Genomic DNA, 16,435 nt, shown 5'->3' on the forward strand with positions numbered 1-16,435 from the left:
CGACGCAAGTGCTACCTTGCCCACTCTCGGCTTCGTTCCAATTGACAAACCGATCCTCACCGCGTCGTATAAAGTTGCGTACCTGATCGTAAAGCAGGGCAAACCGCACACCGTTGGTGAGACACTCATCAAACTGGCCGCGTTGAAGATGGCCAACATCATGCTGGGAAAAGCTGCTGAAAACAAGTTGTCTCTCGTTCCACTCTCAAATGACACCATCAGATGCAGAATCGACGACATGAGCAAGGACATCCTCGCCCAGGTAGTTGCAGATTTAGTCGCGAGCCCGACGAAATTCAGCCTTCAACTCGACGAGACCACCGACGTTTGGAATTTGAGCCAGCTCATCTTCTTTGTGCGTTATGTCAAAGGAGACGAGATCAAGGAAGACTTTCTGTTCTGCAAGCCTCTCACAACAACGACGAAGGCAGCTGACGTGAAGAAGCTTGTGGACGACTTCTTCAGAAGCAACGGCCTCTCGTGGAACATGGTGTCTGCAGTTTGCTCGGACGGAGCTCAAGCCATGCTGGGATGCACCTCCGGTTTTGGAGTGCTGGTGAAGGCCGATGCACCACACATCGTCACGCACTGCGTCCTGCACATACACGCGCTGGCATCAAAAACCCTGCCTCCAAAACTGGCCAATGTTCTGAAAATCGTCGTTGAAACTGTGAATTACGTGCGAAGCCGTGCTCTGAATCATCATATCTTCAAAGAGCTGTGCAATGAAATCGGCTCTGAATTTGAAGTCCTTCTCTACCACTCTAACCATCGATGGTTATCACGAGGGAAGGTAGTGAGCCGTGTTTTTGCCTTGCGTGTAAAATTAGCCCTGTTTTTGCAAGAACACCAGCATTGCCATGCAACGCACTTCCAAGAGTCAGAGTTCATCCTCGCCTTGGCGTACTTGGCTGACATCTTCGACGCACTCAATCATCTCAATTGCCAGATGCAGGGCGGTGGAGTGAATGTCATCGAATCTGAAGAAAAGCTGAGCACTTTTTCGAAAGAAGTTACCGTTGTGGAGGCGGCGAACAGAGAACGACAACTTCGCGAACTTTTCGCTACTGGACGAGTGTGTGAGCGGGAACGAAGATGAGTCTGAAGTTGGAGGTACTGCTGTACCGGGGAAGCTGAAGCAAGCGATTGCCATGCACTTGGATGAGCTGGGAAAGTCATTCGACGGCTACTTCCCCGACCAAGAGCAATACCCAGCATGGGTGCGGCAGCCGTTTACTTTTGACGTTGCAACGGCAGATGTCAACGACCAATACCTCGACGACCTCATCGAACTTCAGCAGAGCCAGACTCAACAACAACTCTTCGGCACAACAACGCTCTCAACGTTTTGGTCCCGCCAAATGGAAGGGTATCCTCACATCGCTAAAATTGCCCTTGAGATCCTCACGCCGTTCGTTACAACGTATCTCTGCGAGCATGCGTTTTCGAAACTGGTGGACATTAAAACAAAGAAAAGGAGCAGGCTTGCATGCGAAAATGTTTTGAGGGTGGCCCTTGCCAAAACAAAACCACGCATTTCCCAGATCGCCTCCCGCAAAGAAGAACAGAAAACGCATTAAGATGCAATTCTTCTTAATTTTTTGGTCAAATTTGATGAGTTCCGCGAGTGTTCGGTGGGTTTCGTTTGGGTTCGGCGCCTTTAAAAAGGTTAAGAACCACTGGCCTCGTGCCTTACAAACATATAGGTGTGCCAACATAATTTAGAGATATTAACTCCCTAAATTTGATGTCTCTTCCAAGGTTTCTTTATATAAAATAATAACCACCTTTAGAGGCCATTTTTCCCCGCAAAGCGGGGGTTGGCCTTTTTCGGGAACCGTGGTTGTTGTTGTTTTTCGGTCCCCTTTTTGAAGCAATGTTTTACGGCCGGATGCCCTTCCTGATGCCAACCCTTTTTGCCGCCTTTAACGACAAACAGGGAATTAATTACCAGTGAACTGGTACTCAATTAGCCGACCTCGGAAGGACGACAGGCTGAGTCAACCCCCCTGGCGTTAATTCAGCAATCGACCGGGATTCGAACCCAGGATCCTTGGATCCTAAGCCGGCACCCTAGCCGCTAGCCCAACACCAGGGTTTAGGAACAATTCGAAACTACTAGAGTGAGTACTTGAAGCCCCACAGGGGGTACCCCTACTCTGTCCATATGATGTAAGCATACATCTATGTTGTAATATATATCAGAGAGTACGCTGGTACTCTCCATGTAGGGATGGTGTGGGAAAAAAATGTCGCTCCCATCTGCTACATACAAAACTAAAGTTGGAGTATCTTCTTTAAAAACTCGCTTACGCTACATATGAGAACCTACCTGGTCTGTTCAGCTGATTGTAGAGGCAGGGATCCCTTTTCAGTTCTCCAGACCAAGGCAAAAGCAACAAAAAAGCAAAAAAACGAGATCGGTCAAACCCGGGAATTCAACGTGTCGTTCATAATAATTATGCAGACAGCGTATTTCTGAGCTGGGTCTCTCTCAATGGCAATGACTGGAGTTTCACTTGGTGCAGAATCCTTTATAGTTATAATTTGCAGTTATAATTTGTTTCTCCAGTTCATTTATACAGTTAAATATTTACAGATACTCTCTGAGAGCGTGTTCTATCGTGCTCAACCGAGGCCATCGTAGTTTGGCAAGGCCACGCCTACTCGATCAAGCCCGAACCTTGCTATGCGCATGCACAGAAAAGAAAGTGCGTCACTTGTACATTATGTTTGACTAATGTCTTTCTGATGATTTATAGTGACTGTATTTTTTGACTATTTCTGGCGAGAATCTACTCAAGTATTACCGAGGTCTTCTGATTTCTCAGAACCAGGATTTGGATACTACAGATAAGTATCTACAGTATCTTGTCTTGATAAAGTTCTTCATTGAAGTTAATTTTACAAACCTATAATTTATCAGAGATCATCAGAGAGTGCGCTGGTATCAGAGAGAGTGCGCTGGATAATTATCAGAGATTGCGCTGGTACTCTCGACTCTACGTACTAACGTCGGGATGACGCAGATAAAAAATGTCTGTCACACCCACTGATACAAAACAAAGGTTGGAGTATCTTGTCATCCTCTCATAGTAGTTTATCTAGGACACTTGCAGTTCGAGTGTATAATAAGTTTTATTGATACTTCAAGTGAACAAAACAGTAAAAACAACGAGTGTCTTTCATTTCACGTGTCCGGCCGTATATTTAAAAAATCCTTTAAGAGGCTCCGCCTCTCCCCTCTGTCCCCGCCATATTGGTTAGAGGGAAACCACACCAGTTATTTTGGGCATTTAGGGTTTGGAGTAGTTAACAGTATTGCCATCACATAACAATCCCTACATCACTGCCTCATTTACACTTCATCAGTTATTGCTTCAAGCTTCTACAAACATTTCACTGCTTGCACCAGTATTTGATTGCTCCTGTACTGTAGCCACATAATGAGACTCTACAAATTAGCAGCCCAAATACAATGTTATATCAGTACCTGATCATCAACTTCTTACAAACTGCATGAACATCTCTAATAACAGCATTCTATAATATAATATATATTTTTTGTATACAAGATCGAGGCTCGTGTAAGAGATAACATTAATGACAAAAAAAACCCAAAAAACAAACGGACACATGAGACGAAAATTAGGATCCCTGCCTAATTATCTCCATTTGTGATTGGTTACTCTAAGTTGATAAAAAAGAAAAGTAAGAAAGACAACTGAAGCTGCAAGAAGTCCCTGAAATTATACAGGAACATCTTATACTTATGTAGAAATGAAATATAGGAGCTTCTAATACTTTTAGCTAGGCCTAGCCCTAGACAATAGTCTGGAGGCGGTGATGTAGGGATTGTTATGTGAAGGCAATACTGTTAGCTACTCTCTAAACCAACATCATCCCTATCTTGTTTAGGATCTTTTTTAGACTGTAGTTTGTCATCCCTACATTGCCTTTTTAATTTAGCATACATTTTTTTATTCACTTGTTGTAAAAGGAGCCGTGTCTGTCTGTTTGTTTGTCGTGTTATAACTTGAGAACGGATTAACGGATTTCAATAAATCCAACTACGGTGGATTTGGGTAACTCGGATAACTCTCGGGAGTGTTTGTGAGCCAAAAAAACCTTTTTTTTATGGGTACATGGACATGCGTGTGAAAACTGCAAATGGCAACACGTGACCTTGGTTATCCCTGCATGGAGAGCAGGATCTCCCAGGAATCCCTAACCCCCCCATAGATTAACCATCGCAACAAATATTGGTATTTCCGTCAGCGAAGCGACGGGTCTTATATTGTAGTTGTAAGTAACATATCCATGATAACCGAGTCTGCGCTAAAATTTCCGAAATCAGCTTCTGAATGATTCTAAAACCTCAGAATACCAATTGATCCTTGTCTTGGACATTTGCTGAGAGATGGTGATATTTTCCACATTGTGTCTGCAGTTGATACACACGGTTCCTCTGATTGTTCCTTCAATGTTGCATAAGTCGATGCTTTAACACCTCCAGACTTTTGGACATAGTGCTCAATATTTGTCTCTCCAGCTTCAGCTAGGTCCTTCTCTGACTCGGTTACACAGGGTATCACAGGAGCTCTCTCAATATTTGGTGTGATTCACACTATTGAGCCCATACAATGGTAAATGTCCATTAATGGTCCGGATGTTGTGGTCAACATTATCGGTGACATGCTGCATAAAATGACATGGGGTAAATCCGGGAATTTCAGTTTACTGTGCAAGGGCAGGCAGCACTTCCTTCATATTTCTGAACCTCCATATAAGAGCAGCTAAACCCATGTGTGTCTAAAGTATCGATGAGGAACCTTGATGCAAAATGCATTCCAACACCAAGACCAAGCTGAAGTGGTACAAGGAGTGCTCGGGGTCTTTCAGCTTGCATAATACAAGTTCAGCTGCAGCCTTCACAGTCCTGTCTTCATCACCACCATCAGACCGTGGTTGACAAAAAAAGTCATGCTGTTCTTCTGAAACTCACAATGATTTGCCTACCACACACCTCGCTGATGATAATTTCTCCTCCGAAATGTTGCAGAAGTTGTTTCTTCATGTATTAAAAACGATATGGTTCCTCATTGCCTAGGTAATCTCTCATTCTGTTAATGAGATCACCAATGGTGGTCTGTTCATCATCATTTTGAGATCCTCCATAACCTTCGCAAAGGCATCGGTTCCTGATGGTTTGTGGCCTCACAGTATTTCGGTTTTTGGATTGCGTAGCATCGATATTGTCATGACCTTGAAAACATTTTGGAACTCGCTTTCCTAATCTAAAGTTTCCATTGCACACCTTGTCAGGGGATGGAAGGAGGAGGGCCTGTCAGGTGATGGAACGAGGGCCTGTCAGGTGATGGAACGAGGGCCTGTCAGGTGATGGAACGAGGGCCTGTCAGGTGATGGAACGAGGGCCTGTCAGGTGATGGAAGGAGGGCCTGTCAGGTGATTGAAGGAGGGCCTGTCAGGTGATTGAAGGAGGGCCTGTCAGGTGATTGAACGAGGGCCTGTCAGGTGATGGAAGGAGGACCTGTGATGGAAGGAGGACCTGTCAGGTGATTGAAGGAGGGCCTGTCAGAGGACCTGTCAGGTGATGGAAGGAGGACCTGTCAGGTGATTTAAGGAGGGCCTGTCAGGTGATTTAAGGAGGGCCTGTCAGGTGATTGAAGGAGGGCCTGTCAGGTGATTGAAGGAGGGCCTGTCAGGTGATTGAAGGAGGGCCTGTTAGGTGATTGAAGGAGGGCCTGTCAGGTGATTTAAGGAGTGCCTGTCAGGTGATTTAAGGAGGGCCTGTCAGGTGATTTAAGGAGGGCCTGTCAGGTGATTTAAGGAGGGCCTGTCAGGTGATTTAAGGAGGGCCTGTCAGGTGATTGAAGGAGGGCCTGTCAGGTGATTGAAGGAGGGCCTGTCAGGTGATTGAAGGAGGGCCTGTCAGGTGATTGAAGGAGGGCCTGTCAGGTGATTGAACGAGGGCCTGTCATGTGATGGAAGGAGGACCTGTCAGGTGATGGAAGGAGGACCTGTCAGGTGATTGAAGGAGGGCCTGTCAGAGGACCTGTCAGGTGATTGAAGGAGGCACTGTCAGGTGATTGAACGAGGGCCTGTCAGGTGATTGAAGGAGGGCCTGTCAGGTGATTGAAGGAGGGCCTGTCAGGTGATGGAAGGAGGGCCTATCAGATGATGGTGCAAAGTGGGTTCGGTGTGTGGTTTCAGTGGTTCATCCAACAATCCTCAGTTTCACATACGACCTGAAACCAAAATAATTTTATTATTTAAACAGCTGTGTAAACTGCCCATATTCTCCCTCCAAACCCCCATGTTAACTAGTTCACAATAAATAAATAGATAAATAGTTTCTTGTAAAACGATTATTTAAATATTTTATATCCCCAAAAAAAAAATTCATGATAAAAAAATTATTCTTAAAAAATTAAATAATATTTTATATACAACAACAACAACAACAACAACAACATGCATTTTAAGGCCATTTTCCCTGCTAGAGCGGGGGTTAGCCTTGCGGTCCCCATGACAATCTTCTCCATTTTGCCCTATTTTCTGCATCTCTCCTTGCTAACCCCCTTGCCCGCATTTCTTCTTCCACCATCTTTAGCCAAGTATTTCTCGGTCTTCCCCGTCCTCTACTTCCTTCTACATCAATTTCCATCACTCTTCTCAACCAGTCACTTTCATCCTTCCTCAACACATGACCAAACCATCTCAGCCTGTTCCTCTTCACAGCATCAATCACAGGCAATATTCCCATCATCTTTCGCAATTCATCATTTGTCTTCCTCTCTCTCAACGATACTCCGCACATCCATCGAACCATTCGCATTTCCACCCTTTCCAGCCTTCGTTGCTGCTCTACGTTCATTACCCATGTCTCGCTCCCATAAATCATAACACTTCTCACACATGCAGCATACACCTTTCCCTTCAGCTTCAGCGACACTCTCCTCCTCATCAGCACGCCACTCGGTTCCCGAAACTTCTTCCATGCACATCTCACTCGAGCAACCGTTGCCGAGTCTGATCCACCTTCTCCATTCAGCATGTCTCCGAGGTAGCAAAATGTTTTCACACCTTCCAGCTTCACACCGTCTCCAAGATCCAACTCAACATTTCCTCCATCTGCAGCTCCCTCTGTGCACACCTTACATTTGAATGTAGCTGCCACACTGGTAAATGACCCTCTCAGACCACTACATTTTTGATCAACCCACTCAGCGCACATTGTACATTGAATGGAGTTCACTCCGACACCCTTCCTGCACACAGCACACGGCCACTTCCCAGTTCTTTCCACCTCACCACATGCTTTACCACTTGCCATCACCTTCGTCTTTCCGATATTCACCTTCAGACCTTTTGTCTCCATACATTCCTTCCACTTGTTCATCTTTTCCTTCAGTCCATCCATACTTTCCGCAATCAACACCAGATCATCTGCATACAACAACTCCCACGGTAAACCCTCCTTTACGTTCTGAGCCAGCACCTCCATCACAGCTACAAATAGTAGTGGACTTAGTACCGACCCCTGATGCACTCCCACCTTCACCTCAAACTCACCACTGTTCCCGTCCTTCGTCCTTACAGCTGTGCGCGCTCTTTTGTACATTGCCATCACTACTCTGATCAACCATTCCTCCACTCCTAACTTCCTCAATGCCCATGTCAATACTTTGCGTGGAACCCTATCAAATGCTTTCTCCAGATCAACAAACCCAAAAAACAACTTCTTCCTCTTCTCCATGTACTTCTCCTGCAACTGCCTCACAATGAAAAGCGCATCTGTTGTTTATATATTTTATATAGAAATATGTTATGTTATACGGAGTATTACGCTAAGCAGTCTTATGAAAAAAGTTATCTATACTATTTATATTATACAGTAATATGCTTAGGAGTTAAAAATATATATATTTGCACCTACTTCCTTTGGCGCATTGTTTCTGCTCCATACCGTGGTCTCATGGTCTTCATGGTGACTTTCTCTCGTGTCATATGTCGATGAAATGCCCGTCAGGCAATAGTGCGTTAACTCCTTGATGTACACAGATGATCTGTACCTCATTGAAACGTATTGGATTGGGGAGTTGCGTCTCGGAATATTTTCTAACATTTGACCTTCCACAGGTTTCAGCTAGTTTAGTGCAACACAACAACAGGCATTTTAAGGCCATTTTCCCTGCTAGAGCGGGGGTTGGCCTTGCGGTCCCCATCAAGTTTAATGTGATTGGGTATTTTCTTGATTAATCTTGATTGGGATTAAGCTTAATCCCTGTCGTGCAGGTCCTGCTGCAATTCTCAAGTTCGTTGGATACAAACGCTGATTGTCGAAAGGTGGTGGTCGACAGTTGGCTTGAGATTTCCTTCGAGGACAGCGAGGAGGCTCAGAAATACCTGTGGGCGGCCGTGCAACTTCGCTCGGCTTGGTCTGAACTTCTGAAAACGCACCTCCAAGGTCGTGCCTCGAGTCAGGGCCGTGGAAAGCTCGCTTCGACTCTGTCCTGCAAGCTTGCAGAATTTTTGGCAGTGCAGGTAAGGGACCGGAGCCTTAAGGTTTACTCTGCATGTCCATAGAGTCCATAGAGTCCCTGTTAAATCGTTAAATGCAAGCTGAAGAGGTTTCAGTCCATAGAGGACAATTGTATCCCAATAAATGTTTTGCAAACAGGAAAAAAAAACACTTCCAAAATCCAGACTGGCTGCACAAACTCCCCTCCCCACCCTCCCACCCCCTTGTTTAGGTGAAATACAAGCTGCGCAGACTCGGCTGCCTGGAAGTGCAAAACCAATATGTGGGGCCTGGTGTCAATGGTGGGAAGCTTTCTACTGAGGGCATGATTCCCATGGGGCAGAGCAAGCTACACCCAACCAAAGGAGGAATGGCTGTCAATAATTTCCTCACCTACAACTGCCTCGTGGTCAGTTCTACCTGCATCAAAATGCTCCTGCATGTTTTTTCTCCCAGCACACAGGGCTTCTGTATAATCCCACCCTCCTCCCCTCCCCACCCTCCCCCTCCCTCCCCACGAGCCTGGGATGCAAGCTCTGTCCAACTTGGTTGATATTGTCTGCTGATTAATCTGTTTATCTTTACATCAGATGATTTATATATTTTAGACTAGCAAAAGTACCGGCGTTGCTGTACAACGCAGGGTCGCTTTGTGCCGGGAAAATAAATATATGCGACCAGACATCTCCCCCACTCCACTTTCTACCCCCCACGGACCCTCACCTGCCCCTCCTGATCCCACCCACTCCCTGACAACCCCCTCCCCCCCTCTCCCACCTGCTTTCCACATACTCAGAACTCCCTGGGCGTCTCATCTAGTTATCTAGTTACTTATATCAAAATGGACAAGCATATGCAATCAGCGAGGTAAATACTGCACTCACACCAGTGAGGCCTCAAAATTCTACGATTCTCCGGAATTCTACATCGTCAAGGTGTATAATCCCTCAAACACTTCACATTTCCTCCAAGCCTATTTTAGCGCAGGTGTAACAGCCTCAGGTGCATCCATTAATACAATCACATGTAACAGATAAATCACACAGAAAACGCGCCATCTTGCCTGTACGTCCGTGTGTGTGTGTACCCACTTGTTAGGTTAGCCTGCAGAACGCACAGAACGATGTGATTTCATTTTTAAAACATCCGTTTTTCACCAGATTTGTTTTAATTTCATGTGGAGCACCTCGAGGGCCCTCTAAAAATGTAGTTGAGTAGACCCCACAAATAAGCAGTCCCCAAAGAGGACAGAAATTGTTCACAAATTTCACATTTCAATACGGCACAAATGTTTACCTTTAAATAGTCTTCAATAAAAGTGAAAATGAAGCAGGAAATCAGCGAAATGTGCAACGCTGCAGTTCAACATGGTGGAATTCCAAACACGGTGTGATTTGATGTTTTTTAAAATAAGTGTATTTTTATAGTTTTATTATTATAACTCGTATTAATTTAACGAGTGGGATCACCCGTGGGAATCCCACGGGCATGGAGGTGTATCGTATCGTTTTGCGGCACCCGGGACAATAACGTGAGGCGGGAGTCCAAACCTGAAAATGCTGGAGACCAAAGCTGAGATTGGAAAAACAATATAGCCTATTTTACTCCAGGGGGTCCCAGGATTACCCACCCAAAATTTCGTTGCGATCGGTTCAGCCGTTTTTGTGGTACCTGGGAACGGACGGACGGACAGACAGACGGACATTTGGTGAATTGTAATAAGATGAAATTAGATCGCACAAAATGTGAATCAATGTCATCTCTCGTAATAACAAACTGCATACGTAAAAGTAAAAAGAGAGCGCTGTCTACTGTATCGCCATGGCTTGCAAAAGCAGCCTGGACACAAGAACACACACACACTGCCTTTTATTATTATAGATTAAAATTATGCTGAACTTTGATTTCTAATAAAGCAATTTTTTGTGTCTTAAGAAGAATCGTAAATGAATCGCTTTAAAAAATGAACAAAAAAAATTGTTTGTTTGCCTTTTAAGTTTTGAAACTTTTACGAACTTCCACTTGTTCGTCCACATAAGTAGATGAGCAGCAGCTTGGACATCACATTTCGTTATAGATTTCTCCATTTGTGAGTACATGCTCAAGGGCTTGAATGTTTAGCATTCCCATCTGAACAAGGATCATCGAAGGTTCAAATGTCATGTCCGTTAGTCTTCTGATGTCCTTGTAACTCCAGTGAAAGTACATCGATGTATTTTAGTCTTACTTATAATATATATCCAAGCTCCTCGTGAGCCTTCGATGGTGTAGAAAAAGTGATACATAGTTAGATTGTTTTGAACGTGGTTGTTTTGGAATGTCTCGGTGCAGGAAGACAAAAAGCTCTTTGGCGAATGTCTGCGCGTGTTCTGGACATGTCCGATCTGCAGTCTACACTTCCCACTCACACCGTTGGAGAAACTGCAGCATATGGAGGCGTGCACTCTCACAGCACCAGCCGAGCTTGAGGAAAAGCAGGAAGGTGAGCCTTGGATGGAGATACCCCAGACTGGGATGTGTCACCTGCTTATTTCGCCCTCGAGTCGTTCTTTCAACAGACCATCTTTTGGTTGTAAATATTGTGAGCATGTGCAAATTACTTATGCTTCATCTCCTCATGGAAGCTGCTGCAAAGTGACAATGCCAGATGTAATGCATGCAGCATGTTTGAAGTGGTGGTGCTGAATATAGCTTAGAATCAAATTTGAGATGAGGATTTCTTTTTAACTCTGTTGGTTTATGGAGCATTTTCCTGGGGACAGTTGTGGGAAGAGGGATCTTTATCAGGGATTATCTGCCCCATGGAATGTCAAAATGCAACCAATTGGAAGGAGTAAGGACGGTTGGGGTTATAAAGGAATGGGGTGAAACTAGGGTGAACAGATGGGTGTGTATTTCAATGCTCGATACTCCATGTCAACCCAACGTTATCCTCTGCTGCCATGAGCACATAAACGGGACGATTCTCCAGGGCACCGTGCAGTACATGTTTCATTACACCTCTTGCATGTCATTACCTGTCACCAAGGGTGGACAGAGGTTATGTTTTTAAATGTGTTTGTCTTGGAGCACAATATCTCAAAGTTATGGACTGATTTCGATGAAACTTGGTGGACAGGTTGGGTGTGTGTCAAGGACCGATTGCTTAGATTTTGGTGAAGTTCAAGTTCCCGATCCTAGGATTTTAAAATGATTCTTCAGTATTGAGAGTTAATAAGTATTCAACCCCTTTGCTATGACACTCCAAATTGAGCTCAGGTGCATCCAATTTCCTTTGATCATCCTTGAGATGTCTTTACAACTTGATTGGAGTCCACCTGTGGCCATTTCAATTGATTGGACATGATTTAGAAAAAAACACACCTTTCTATATATAGTCAGGTTCACTATGTTTTTTCGTTCAAAATCATGGTAGATTAGCAAACCTATGCATTTTTGGAAACGTTATTACATGGAAAATCTGAAAATCAATGTTTACATTTGCCAATTTCGACCAATTCGATTCGACCAATTCGACCAATCGACCAATTCCATTCGACCAATCGCTTCGATCGACCATTCGATCGATTCGATTTGCCAATCAATTTGACCGACCTTTGCTTGTGTGGAACTGACTGTGAAAACGATGCGGACTATATTGTCGGATACGACACACAGGACAGTGATGACGAACTCTAAATGGCATATTCTGTAATCGTGTATGTTTGATGCCATTGACTGCCTGTGTATATTTTGTCATTGACTGCCTGTGTAGATGTGATGTTATACTGACTGCATGTGTATGTATGATTTTGCTGACTGCCTGTGTAATAATAATAATAATAATTCATTTATTTTGTATAGCGCTTTTCAAGAAGCCCAAAGGCGCTTTGACAGAGTGGCAAACATAATGCATAACAATACATGAAAACAACAATTGCAAAAAGACAAGAATCAATAGGGAAATATTTAAAGCAAATGTTTGGTGTATGTTTGGTGATATGAATTATTGTGACACATTTTGATGTTATTAACTCTCTGTACAAAATGATAACATGCATTTGATTATGCAACTTATCGCGAATATAAAGACAGTATTTTGCAATTCAAAACCTTTGATTCGTGTCTTACCATTCCCCATAGCACTAATTTGATACTTTCATTGGATTCCTTGTCCCTGAAAATATAGGTTTAGTATATTTTAAAAAGTTTTTAGGGTAATTAGAGGCAGAAATAGAACAAAATATGTATTTTACAGTGGCCATTTTGAAAATCCAAAATGGCCGCCATACAGGTATCTCTCCAAATGTAAACATTGATTTTTAGTTTCCTTATGCTACAACCTTTCCAAAAATGTATAGGTTTGCTAATCTACCATGATTTTGAACGAAATATAATTTATTGACATAGTGAACCTGACTAATAAGGTCCCACAGGAGACCGTGCATGTCAGAGCAGAAACCTCACCATGAAATCCAAGGAACTGTGCGTAGAACTCTGATATAGGATTGTGAGGAGGCATAGATCTGGGGAAGGGTAGAAAACAATTTCTAGAGTGTTGAAAGTTCCCAAGAGCAAAGTAAGCTCCATCATTAGGAAATGGAAACAATATGGAACTACCAAGACTCTTCTTAGAGCTGGCCGTCCGACCAAACTGAGCAACCGGGCAAAAAGGACCTTGGTCAGGGAGGTGACGAAGAACCCAATGACGACTGACAGAACTACAGAGTTCCTTGGCTGAGATGGGAGAACCTGCCAGAAGAACAACAGTCCTTACAGCACTTCACAAATCTAGGCTTTATGGGAGAGTGGCTAGATGGAAGCCACTCCTGAGAAAGAAGCACATGACAGCACACCTGGAGTTTGCAAAAAGGCACATGAAAGACTCAGAGCATGAGGCAAAACATTTTGTGGTCCAATGAGATGAAAATGAAACTTTGGTCTGAATGCAAAGTGCTACGTCTGGCAGAAACGAAGCACAACCCATCACGCATCCAACACCATCCTTCCGTGAAACATGGTGGTGGCAGTGTCATGCTATGGGAATGCTTTTCAGCGGCAGTGACTGGGAGACTTGTAAAGATAGAGGGAATAATGAATGGAACCAAATATAGGCAAATCCTTGAGGAGAACCTGCTTCAGAGTGCCAAAGACCTTAGACTGCGGCGAAGATTTATGTTCAACAGGAAAATGACTCCAAACATGTACCCAAAGCAACACTGGAATGGCTTCAGACCAAGAACGTGAAAGTCCTTGAGTGGCCCAGCCAAAGCCCAGACTTGAATCCCAATGAGAATCTGTGGAAAGACTTGAAGATTGCTGTTCACCGACACTCCCCATCTAACTTGACAGAGCTTGAGCAAATCTGTGAGGAAGATTGAGAGAAACTCCCAAAATCCATATGTGCAAAGCTGATAGACATTGTCAAAAACACTTGAAGCTGTAGTCACTGTCAACGGCTATTCCAAAAAGTATTGACTCAGTGGTTGAATACTTATGTAAATTAGATATTTTGGTATTTCTTTTTCTTTTTTTTACATAAAATTTTCTAAAATATATATATATATATATTCCATTTGGACATTATGGGGTATTATGTGCAGATCAGTGAGCAAAAATCTCAATTTAATCCATTTTAAATTTAGGCGGTAACACAACAAAATGGCAAAAAAAAATCAAGGGGTGTGAATACTTTCTGAAGGCACTGTATAGCATGATATCTCAAAGAGCAATGTACAGATTAGGATGAAACTTGGTGGGGAGGTTGGGTGTGTGATAAGGTCGAATTGATTAGATGTTGGTAAAGATCCAGATCCACATCACTCGTAAACTGTTCAGACTGGAGGAGGTATGCGCTCCACCGTGTGCTATTCTAATTGTTCATGCATCTGTAACATGAGACACAGCAAGAAATAGTTTGAATTTTTTTTTTTTTTGCAGAAAAGAAAAGCAGCAGCTCATCTCACCTGCAGCAGTTGTACCATTGTGAATCTTGTGAGCAGGACCTGCTCCTGACCCCTATGGAGATCATCAAACACCGGAGGACACACAAGTGATCATTCACATCATGCTTGCCTTAAAGCGTCTTTGTAGTCATCGGGTATATGGACAACGATGCGTGCAGCCTTCAGCTGTACGTAGGACAGATTAGTATCGTGGGATAATGTTTGTCAGCCATTGGGATTGCCTTCCTGTAAATGTATTGATCGTAAAGACTGCAACGCAGTTTCATACACTTGTGCACAACGTATACAACACCAACTAGATATAACCTTGGGCACAATAGTTTAAACCATTGAGAGAAGTAATTTGTATTTTATATAATTTATTAAACTACATCGAGTAATTTTGCATTGATTAATAATAATGTAAATTTTTTTTATTTTTTTTAATCGCTCACACTGAGCTTGTTATTTTTGCTTACTTGATGGTCGTTCCTAATTTTACACAACCCACATACTGCGCATCACATCAGTTTAACTGGAGCCTCAGTCTCACATAGCATTCACTTCCTGGAGCATTTGACAGCCATTGTGTGAAACAATTATTTTTCATAAGTAATTGCTCATTTGTGACAATGATGGGCATTTATAAAACAAAATCAATTTAGGATAGTCAGGTTTCAAACAAAATCGCTATAAATAAAGCAGACTGATATGGTCTGCTTAATTTGAAAACCGTAATCTGTGTCAGATGGCCTTTAAAACGGATTTGTCATGTGGTGCACTGGTTCTACCTCTCCAGCCCTAGGGTCCACCAATGTCAGAGGCCTGCACTCAAACTTCACAGATCTGTCCACACAGGCGACTGCAGTCAATCCAGATATTGTGCATTGCCCACCATAAGTATTGGATATTTTGAGTCTTTAAGGGTCTTCGGGGTTTTCAGGGTCCATTGGGTCTTTGTGGTCTTTCGGGGTCTTAAGGGTGCTGGGGGACATAAAGGGTCTTCAAAGGTCTAAGGGATCTCGGCATTCTAAAGAGTCGAAAGGTATATATCAACAATCCATAATTAATAGACGTACAAAATTAATAGACAGGGAGCAACCGGTGTTCAAACAGTGCGGTATTAAGACACATAATCACAGCCTGACGGCTTCACAGACTGACCGTGTTTGTCGGTTTTATACAACAACAACAACAACAACAACATGCATTTTAAGGCCATTTTCCCTGCAAGAGCGGAGGTTAGCCTTGTGGGCCCCATGACAATCTTCTCCATTTTGCCCTATTTTCTACATCTCTCCTTGTTAACTACCTTGGCCGCATTTCTTCTTCCACCATCTTTAGCCAAGTCTTTCTCGGTCTTCCCCGTCCTCTACTTCCTCCTACATTCATTTCCATCACTCTTCTCAACCATTCACTTTCATCCTTCCTCAACACATGGCCAAACCATCTCAACCTGTTCCTCTTCACAACATCAATCACAGGCTCTATTCCCATCATTTTTCACATTTTGTCATTTGTCTTCCTCTCTCTTAACGATACACCGCACATCCACCGAACCATTCGCATTTCCACCCTTTCCAGCCTTTGTTGCTGCTCTACGTTCATTATCCATGTCTCGCTCCCATAAATCATAACACTTCTCACAAATGCTGCATACACCTTTCCCTTCAGCTTCAACGACACTCCCCTCCTCGTCAGCACGCCACTCAGTTCCCGAAACTTCTTCCATGCACATCTCACTCAAGCAACCGTTGCCGAGTCTGATCCACCTTCTCCATTCAGCATGTCTCCGAGGTAGCAAAATTTTTTCACACCTTCCAGCTTCATGCCGTCTCCAAGATCCAACTCAACATTTCCTCCATCTGCAGCTCCCTCTGTGCACACCTTACATTTGAATGTAGCTGCCACACTGGTTAATGACCCTCTCAGACCACTACATTTTTGATGAACCCACTCAGCGCAC

The 16,435-nt window shown here is 43.6% G+C and overlaps 1 protein-coding gene across 1 annotated transcript in view; it reads left to right on the top strand.

The window, feature by feature from the left end:
• DHX34 (DExH-box helicase 34) overlaps positions 1-14,870 on the top strand; it is a 66,836-nt gene extending 51,966 nt beyond the window's left edge. The window contains exons 11-14 of the mRNA XM_068114341.2: positions 8,320-8,568; positions 8,778-8,954; positions 10,877-11,027; positions 14,465-14,870. Coding sequence (XP_067970442.2) covers positions 8,320-8,568; positions 8,778-8,954; positions 10,877-11,027; positions 14,465-14,580 — 693 coding nt within the window. The 3' untranslated portion in view covers positions 14,581-14,870. The remainder of the gene's footprint in view (positions 1-8,319; positions 8,569-8,777; positions 8,955-10,876; positions 11,028-14,464) is intronic.
• The last annotated feature ends 1,565 nt before the right edge of the window (positions 14,871-16,435 follow it).

The sequence above is a fragment of the Myxine glutinosa genome, chromosome 4 (genome assembly GCF_964187855.1).
Source record: "Myxine glutinosa chromosome 4, kmMyxGlut1.1, whole genome shotgun sequence".
Taxonomy (NCBI): Eukaryota; Metazoa; Chordata; class Myxini; order Myxiniformes; family Myxinidae; genus Myxine; species Myxine glutinosa.